Genomic DNA, 10017 nt, shown 5'->3' on the forward strand with positions numbered 1-10017 from the left:
AGCTTCCGCACTTGTAAATTGATATTTGAACTAATATTTAGGAGATAGCATTACAACTTTAACCCTTTGAAATCTCAAGACATAGTCATTATAAATAAAATCTATAGTATTTTTTGTCTCTTCCTATTTTCATCAACTTATTCTGTTGTGTTATCGTTTTTGTAAAGCACTCACTATGGTGCAATTTGTCAAATTTATTGGCATAGCACTTTTAAAAACAGGTTTAAAATTTGACATTAAAGCATACAAAGATATTTTGAATAGAAACTAGATAAAATACTTGGTAAGTTTTTGAGATTTGTGGCTCCGTCAATATATTAAGCAATGAAATATTGCTTTGTTTTATGTTCTGTACCTCAAAAAAAAAAAGCATAGGGAGCTCCCCTGGTTATTGAATAATTTCATTCTAGAATATGTGTAGTTTTGCCTTTTTCAACACCCCTGCCTCCAAAAAATAAATAAATAAATAATGACACACGCTTTAAGAAAACATGCAGTACCAAATAAAAATTAAAGTCCACAGTCTGTGAAGTATTCTCATGTAAAATGTCTGATTGGGGTGAAGAAGACGCCCTGCAGCCTCATCTTCAGTTTCATGGAGATGCTCCTCTATTATCACCTCCTGTCTTCCTCTCATCCATAATACAGCACAGTCACAGTTCACCGACCTGCTTTACACTCCCATCAGCCCTGCCTGCATCATCACACTGTGTGTGTGTGTGTGTGTGTGTGTGTGTGTGTGTGTGTGTGGGTGTGTGGGCGTGTGTGTGTGTGTGTGTGGGATCATACTTGTATTACTTGCTCCACAAGAGTGTGGGTTTGTTTACACAGGCACAATTTAGGGGGTCCTCTTCATTTCAGAGGACACTGAGGTGCATTCACTGTTCAGTGGGAAAAGTTGGTTAAGCTTCAGGGGAGCGGATTGGTAAACTGATGTCAGGTCTGTTGAAATGTTCACTTGCTTTAATAAAACACAAGAGTCAGATCAATGTAACGCTCTTCCATCTCAAGATACAAAAACAAGCCGCTAAGCATTCTGGGAAATAGTTCCCACTCCTGTTTTTTTCTACTTTCAGTTTTTTAAGTGTTAACCTAAAAAGTCCAGTTTATTCAACTCTTGGGGGTTTGACAAAATTAATAAAAAGTTAACACAACTTACTGCTGTAAGTTTATCTTTCACAAACTCACATTTAGGTCCAAAATCTAAAACTTGATACATTTATTTGACTTAAAGGGTGGAAGATAGTAGGCATAACTAAATGCGGCTCAAATGTTTTACAGTGTAGTGCCATTTCAGGTGGGTACATCTGCATGTAAAAACCTGTTATGTATCATCAGTTATGTATTTGTAGTGGTTTTGGGATGGGTATTCATTAAGTCTTGTACCCAGCAGGTTTTTACCCGGTGAGCTCTGAGCAGATGGAGACCAACGTTGACAGGACTGGGTTTGTTTTGATAATTTACTAAATAGAGAAAATCAGAGCAATTTGAGCAACAAAAATTCAACTAGTCCCTGTGAGGGTTAAAGCAGTTCATTAAGACCTTGCTAATTGTTCCCTATACCTTTTGTAGTGTGTTAAGCAGGGTGTGACCTCTTCACACCCTCAAGGTTTTACCTGATATCTTAACTAATGAAATATTCAAATGTCAACACATCTTGTCTCATTTTGTGTCTCTTCTGCAGTTGTTTTGTGTTTCCTTCACTGAAATGAAGGAAGCAGAAAATGTTTCAGCATAGTGATACATTCACGTCAGTAATGTATATAAAAACGCTATAAATAAAATAAACATTAAAGTATGAAACAGGAGAAAAAAACAAGTCTCAAAATAAAAAAGTTTTATTTTAAATGAGCTCCTCAATTTTAAGTTACAAAAAAATCTACAAAAAACCCCAAATCACCATACGATATTATAATATACACCAAATTTTACATAATTTTAAAGGTTATATTGAAAACTGCTATAACAGTATACATATAAAAAATCTTTAAAAAACTACAGCACTGTATTACCATGAAGAATTCCCAAATTATTGTGTTTTAGTTAGAGAAAATGAGTGAAAACGTAAATATATAAATTTTTAATTGACATGTTGGGCAGTAAAAAGAAGCATCTGGCAAAAATTAAACCTTATATTTAACGTACTTGCATATGTATAAATATAACAAACGTTATATTTAACATTAAGCAAGTTAACTTACTCGTATTTCTAGACTGTATAAAAAAACCCATCATAATTCAATCATATAGTATAACTTTAACCTTACCATTAGGGAACTTTGATCAAAAGTTTAAAATATTTTGGAAATGTTTTTGAAGTAAATATTTGAACAAATTGGGTTACGGTTAATAGTCACATCTGTTTAAATGAGTCAGTTTATGTTTATAAAGTAACTGTGTGGAACCAGCCATCTGGGTCAGCTGGGCGCTCACGTTGTTCATCTCCAAGCTCAGAAGCTGCAATTAAACAGATGTTGCTTCAAGGCTTCTGCAGAAAAACTGTAAATTGGCGACCTCCAGCACTCCCATCATGTCAGCAGGCCACAGTTTTATATTCAGCAATAAAAAAAGTCAGTTCTGTCCGTTCACATCTCGTGAGGCTGAGTCAGGAGGAAAAGTTTAGAAAGATTTCCATCGAATAGCCGACAGTATTGTGTGGACGAAGTAGAGCAGAGTTGCTACATACGAGAAAACCTGAAAAGAAGAAAAATAGTTCAGACAGTTCAGATTTATTATCACCTGTAGAAAAAAAACGGTTCATCATCGTGATGTTGTTTTCGTAGATGCTAAGCTAATTTTATCACTTCAAACAACATAAACATTCACGTAGGTGGATTGACAAAACGTAAATCTTTTTAGCTTCTTAGTTTTCCTTCAAATGTAAGGATTTATTTATTTTCCACCAAGCTCACTGTTGTTTTTCTACAACATGTAAAGAAACTGTTTCCAATAGCAACTTAACAGAACTTCAAAACATCCATGCTAATCCTTAAGCTAATGTTTAGCTAGTTGTTCACTACTTCTGTGTCATCATCCTAAAGCTGAAAGTGTTTCAAATATAAACATCTTAGAAATGTTTATATTTTTAAAATGTAAAATTTTCTTAATTATTTTACATTTTAAAATATTTTAAATGAAACTATTTTTAAAATTGTTCATTTTAAAAATGAAAAAAAAAGTAAAATGTCACTTTTAGAAAATTAAAATTTTTTTCATTTTTATATTTTTAAAAATATTTTTAAAATTGTACGTTTTCTGACATGAATTGCACACTTCATTTAGCTATCTAACAACAACATGAACACATTTAATAAAAGGTGAACAAGTAGGCTTTACTCCAGAACAGATTTCTTCTATAACAGATTTTCTTTGGTCAACATTAATTATTTTCCAAGTCAAGTTTTCCAGAAATAGTTTAATTTCGCTTATGTACCACAATGTCCTCCATAAATACAGCATACTTACAACCGCAGAGATATCCAGCTTGTACTCTTTAATGAGGGGATCAGATTTGAAGTCCATGGTCACTTTAGCCAGAGCAACTGAGGCGCTGAGGTAGAAGGCAGTGGCAATGAAGTGATAGATAAAGTCCTGATGGAGGAAGATGGAAGAGAAGAGCACAGAATGAGAGAAATGTTTCTTATAGAAAATCAAATAAACATAAAATGTGATGATATGTTTACATTTGAGAAAGTTCATAATAAAAAAAAATTACAAATGCCAAAAGCTTGTCTGAATACACATAGCTGCCAGTTTATTAGCTATGACTTGCTATTATATTTTGCTTTCAAGATTTCCTTAATTCATCTTTCCACAGATGCAAAAGGTGAAGCGTGTTTTATTGTTGTTTTGTTTTATTTTGGTTCAGATCTCCATGAGTTCTCATCCTAACATTTTCAAAAGTCACTCCACTGCATTGAGATCTGGTGACTTTGGAAGTTTATTTATTTTTGTGTTCAAGAATCCAGATCAGCAGTTTCTAACATCTCAGACCAGCAACAATACCAAGTTCAGAGTCGCTATAAACCCTTTTATGTCACCAATCTGAGGCTTTGTTTGATCTCCAGCAAGTCTGGACTTGGAGATAAGTTTGATGTCACACCCGATTTAACACGTTCCAGTTCACATACTCTGAAAAGTCAGGATTTCAACATGGCAACGCCCAAGTAGACACTGTTCATCATCATATCATCATAGCTTTACTAATGTTAATGCGAGAAGCGGCCATATTGAAACACAAAGTCGGAGTGAAGGTCCGACTTCCCACTGAGAAAATCCAGTTGATTTTTCCTACTGGGAAGTTTCCAAGTTCACATTGAACGCACCATAGATGTGGCGATTTATTGTTTGTGTTAACAAGCAGTTGAACAGGTGTGCATCATAAAGTGGCCGTTAAGTGAATGTCCTGGATTTATACGCTGCAAAAACACAAAATCTCACCAAGTATTTTTATCTAGCTTCTGCTGAAAATATCTTAGTACAGTAGAAACAAGACAAAACTGATTTATGAGTAACTTTTCAGCAAGATATATGAGCTTATTGTAAGGAAACAATTCTTATAAATTGATGAAAAAGTTGTAGTTCCACTGGCAGATTATTTTTCTTATAACAAGACATTTATCTTAAGTTAAAAGTGAAATAATCTAGTATTTTCTTCATCAATATTAAAAAACTATTTACTTAAAGCAAGCTGATATGTCTTGCTGAAAAGCTACTTGTAAGTTAGTTTTGTCTTGCACTAAAATCTAGACACAAAATACTTTTTGTGTGATTTTATGTTGAATGCAACATCAAATGTTAAAGCTAAAGTTTTTTTTAACTTTACCAGATGTTGGAATACTTTTATAAAATAAAACTGTTTTTAATGTAATTTAGTGCTAGAAAAATCTTCAAAAGCAGTTTTTGCCTGCAGCATATTAATTGAAATGAACGACTGACTGGCTGATAACTTCTCAAAAAGTAAGTGAGTTTGTACAGGTCACTAAAAAAAAGAGTTTGCTGTGTTGTTTTTTCTGTCAGTGATTACTTACTGCAGTTGCCCAGCCACTGGAGTTGCCGTGGGAACCGCAGGCGAACACCACCAACCAGATGAAGGTCATGACGAAGCAGAAGACTGAGACAAACATGACCCAGCCCTGAGGGTTGTATGGTACCACATACGTGCACGCCACCAGGATCCACACCAGACCTCCGAAGATCTGCAGGCACACCAGGGAGACATTAGACAGCACTGAACACAACGCTTTCTGCAGAAAGACCTCTTCATTTCCTCATTCGTGGGTTGTTGTTGTAAAAGATGGAATGTGGTCTGACTAATGGACGCAAACCACAGAAGACTAATGAAGGTTTATCTTTAGCATGGAAAACATTGTAAGAAACCCTGTCATGTTCTTGAAGGTATTAACACGTTCAGTTGGTGATTACAGTGCAGTGGTGTCAGAGAGAAGGATCCTGTCCAAGGTGCAGGACATCTTGGACGACGAGTCTCATCCACTCCATGACTTGCTGGCCTGATACAAGCAGCTTCAGCCAGAGACTCATTTTGACAAAGTGCACCACAGAGCGCCACAGAAAGTCATTTCTGCCTGTAGCCATCAGGCTTTACGATGCCCAAGTCTGTGCTAATTGATTACATTTTTTTCTGTGCTCATTTATAGCTTATTTATTGATTAATATATTGCATGTGATTGCTTGTTATTTATTTATTTGCTTATATCTAGTCATTTTGACCTATTCACTCTTTCTTATTCACTCTTAGGTATATAAATATATTTTACAAACTTTGTATTTATCACCTACGATGGAGTAGCTTTCAACAAATAAGCAATTTCCCCTGGGGGACCAATAAAGTATATTCTATTCTATTCTATTCTATTCTATTCTATTCTGTTCTAAAACAGAAAATCTTACCAAGTATTTTTGTCTAGTTTCTGTCACAAATATCGTAGTACACTCAACAAAACAGAACTAACTTATCAATAACTTTTCAGCAAGATGGCTTATTTTGAGTGAATAAATTCTTGATATTGATGAAAAAGTTCTAGATCCACAGGCAGATTTTTTCACTTATAACAGGGGAAAATGTCTTGTTATAAGAAAAATAATCTGCCAGTGAAACTAGAACTTTTTCATCAATATTAAGGAATTATTTACTTAAAACAAGTTCCTATATCTTGCTGAAAAGTTACTTGTAAGTTAGTTTTGTCTTATTTCAAGTGATCTAATATATTTGCAACAGAAACTAGACAAAAATTCTTGGTAGGATTTTATGTTTTTGCAGTGTACTCACTGAACTCTGACAAAACTTTAAAGCATGCACTGCAAAAACCCAAAATCTTACTGAGTATTTTTGGTTTAGCTTCTAGTTCAAATATCTTAGTTCACTTGAAATAAGACAAAACTAACTTATAAACAAATTTTCAACAAGAAATCTGAGCTTTTTTAAAAGTAAATAATTCCTTAATATTGACCAAAAAAAGTTCTAGTTTCAATGGCAGATTGTTTCACTTATAACAAGATATTTTTCAGATATTTTTTGTGAAATAATCTGTCAGTGGAACTAAAACTTTTTCATCAATATTATGGAATTACTTACTTAAAACAAGCAGATATATCTTATCAAAAGTTACTTGTAAGTTAGTTTTGTCTTATTTCAAGCAGAGTGAGATATGCTTGAAATATCTCACTAAACCAAAAATACTTGGTAAGATTTTGTGTTTTTGCAGTGTGGTGCCTTTTTTCCAAACTGTTTTTATATTTTCCGCTCATATTGTTAAGCTAATCCATGTGTGCGTCTCTTTTTATAATTCTTTTGGGATGAGAAGGAATGTCTTTCTCTGAAAACGATGAACATAAACATCAGCGCTCAGTTAAGTTCAGTCTTTCAAGGCCTCTGTTTCAGGATGCACAGCTTGAGTTTCCATCATTTTGTCCATCCTGTATTTGCAGCTCGCTCCGCAGCAGGGAGCCGGATGCCTCTGCCTTCGTTTATTCAACACCACTAATGATTGACGGGCTGCATTATTCATGGGCGCCGACCCTCCTCCACCTGCTGCCGTTACAGTCCAACTCCACCTGCATGTTTGCTCTTTTTCTCTGTAGGTCCTTTTCAGTTCAACCTCCAGCTAAACGCAAAGGCATCAGCAGCATTCCTCAACCTTACTTCCTTCTTACTAAAGTTAGAAGAGCTGGGTGGACATTTTTGTGGATGTTTGCTGACTCTCTTCCGTCTAACAGGGTTGATTGAGGAATTAAATCTTCTCTAACTGTTTTTGACCTCTAACCCTTGATTTGATTAGCTCACTAATTTTCCTTCTAACATTCCTCTGAGCGTTGACCTTCACTGTAAAACATCTGAGCTGCATTTAGTTGTGTCTACTATCTTCTACTCTTTAAGTCGAATACATTTAAAGTTTTAGATTTTGAACCTAAATGTGAGTTTGTGAAAGATAAACTTACTTTTTATTAATTTTGGCAAACCTCCAAGAGTTGAACAAACTAGAGTTTTTAGGTTAGCACTTAAAAAAACTGAAAGAAGAAAAAGACAGGAGTGGGAACTATTTCCCAGAATGCTTAGCGGCTTGTTTCTGTATCCTGAGGTGGAAGAGCGTTACGTTGATCTGACTCTTGTGTTTTATTAAGGCAAAAGTTTATTTTAAAGCTTGAGGAAAATGTCCTGTTCACACTAAATGTTTCTGAGCTGAATTCATTGAGATGTTTAATAAAATTTATCATCAGGTCAGAAATTTTGTTCATGCAATTTGAAACAAGAATTTGTAAAGTAAAATAAGAAGTTATTTAAACTTGATATTGTGAGTAAAATAATAGAGAAATGTGACTCTTTAGTTTTTTTCTTGCATATTGTGAAATAATTATTTAGATTAAATTACAACATTAAGTTAAAACTCACAATTCAAGATTAATGAACTTAAAAAACAATGTTTAGACAACTTGTCTCTTGTTAAATCAACTTCATGAACTTTAGTTTCTGAGTTAAAACCAAAACAATTTTCTTGTCGACTTAAATTGCATTTTCAAGGCAGCAGGTGGACTTTCATTTTCACGTTAAATCACCTTTAGACCACCTGGCAGATTTGCAGGACAATCACAATCAGAGACTGGCTACATTTAAAAAGTTTACACTATTAAAACTGATCAAATCTTTACACGGCCCTTTTAATGAGAAGTCAGAACAGGTTCTGCAGTGACTTCATGCAGCTCCCTCTCCTCCAGATGTCACTGCTGATCAGGTGGACAAAAATCTCTCAAAGTGTTCCTCCGTCGCGCCCCAAACACACTGATACATTATATTAATCGACTTGGCTGTACGTTTGTTGCCTGTGAGAAGAAAGCTGGATCCAAACACACAACTTTCCAACTGCAAATCAACTGATCTTCCTGTTCAGAGTGCAACTGACTAAACTTGTGGCCTTCATCAGCATCATTTGAAGGATGAAGGCTGCAAACCGAAATGTGTTGGTCCGCATATTAAGTTGTTTCCTAGTCCTTCAAGTGTTGTTAATGTCTTTTGGGAGTCAATAGAGTTGTTGCAGACACTTTTTTGGACTTTAATTGAGCCGCAGAAGGCTTTTATACATTCCCCCTCACTAACAAAACGAGAGAAATATGCCTGTCTGGAGAATTTTTCTGTTTTCTGTTTGTTTTTTTTTACTGTTTCCTGTCCGGCAGTGTTGTTATCTGAGTGTCCAACATATAAGAAACTTTTTTTGAAATTATTATTTCTAATAAACTTCATTAGAAATTACTTAAAATGTAATGGACACAGAAACGGAAAAAAAAGGGAGAAAGTTTGGGGAAAAGGTTTGAAGGAGCGTAGAAGTGAGACGTCCTCACCACAGGGTGGCTACCTCAGCAGAAAGCCTGACTAATATCAGCTTATTATTCTCTCACTACTCTTTAAGTAGTAGAACTGCAAAAATAACAATATAAAAATATTTTAGGTAAGAAGCTCAACCCAATAGGTTAATTTTGAAAATATTGCTACACCTCTTTATTCCATGGTAGCACTTCCTAATAATCAGTTTAATGTAATATCCATATTAAGCTTTCACAAGTGAGTGACAGACTGCAAAATGGAAGATTATTCACTCTACCACTTTTAAATTATGGTTTAAAATTTTAGTTTTTTGTTTTTGTTGGGTCTTTCTTCTTTACGTTCTGTGAGACTCAATTTGGCTCAAGTTAATATATTTATCTCCCCGTTTTCTTCCTTTTTTGCTTTGAAACCATAAAAATAGAAATCAGGATGACTCAGATTTACACACAGATTTACTATGTAGTATACATATGAGAAATATTTTTAAAGGCTAAGCCGGTTTTATGTCTCCTGTTATTCAGGAAGGGTGAGAAGAAGAAAAACAAATTGTGGTTAAATGCGTAAAAGTGATGGAGGAAAACTGCTTCCGGCTTCACAAGAACAAATGCACCTCTTTACTGTCCCATCCTATATAATCTACATTAACCGTTAATTTTTTTTTTACCTTCACAAAGGATTTTTACTTCTAACTTTATATTCGTTCAGCTTGTAAGCAAACTTTAAGGAAGTAAAAATAGCCACTGGAAAAACTGACCGGACTTGTTTAGAGGAATGGCATTAAACGTGATTTTATTTTTAAACTTAAGACTGATAAAACTAACAAACGGAGAGTTCGGCTCAGTTTGTCAAGTTCTGCAACTTTCTATAAAGTTTTGTAGGAGGCAGTTTGATCCGTGCGTAAACGTTAATTTTGCGCACATGGAGGCGCCAAATTCTTCTTTATGGGGGAAAAGTGAAATAAAATAACAAAAATAAACTCTTACTCTGTTGTAAGTTGCTGTTAAACCCCCAGCAGACGCCATTTCTTACCAATTCAGGCACGTAGAGGATGTCCGGAATGGTGGTGCAAACCCCCACGCCGTTGGGCAGGTGGCCCATCATTGCAGTGTTGGAAGCCATTTCCGCGGATCTGCTGCTTAAGCTGAAGCTGCTGCTGAAGAGAGACTGGGGAGGATTCACAC

The 10017-nt window shown here is 35.0% G+C and overlaps 1 protein-coding gene across 1 annotated transcript; it reads right to left on the reverse strand.

The window, feature by feature from the left end:
- Positions 1-2065: 2065 nt before the first annotated feature.
- LOC116720433 (myelin and lymphocyte protein) lies at positions 2066-10017 on the reverse strand. The gene is made up of 4 exons (XM_032563702.1): positions 9866-10017; positions 5031-5198; positions 3466-3591; positions 2066-2694 (listed from the first exon to the last, which is right to left on the reverse strand). Exons 1-4 carry the CDS (start codon positions 9953-9955, stop codon positions 2620-2622), a joined length of 459 nt encoding a protein of 152 aa, XP_032419593.1. The 5' UTR covers positions 9956-10017; the 3' UTR covers positions 2066-2619.

This window comes from Xiphophorus hellerii, chromosome 5, assembly GCF_003331165.1.
Source record: "Xiphophorus hellerii strain 12219 chromosome 5, Xiphophorus_hellerii-4.1, whole genome shotgun sequence".
NCBI lineage: Eukaryota > Metazoa > Chordata > Actinopteri > Cyprinodontiformes > Poeciliidae > Xiphophorus > Xiphophorus hellerii.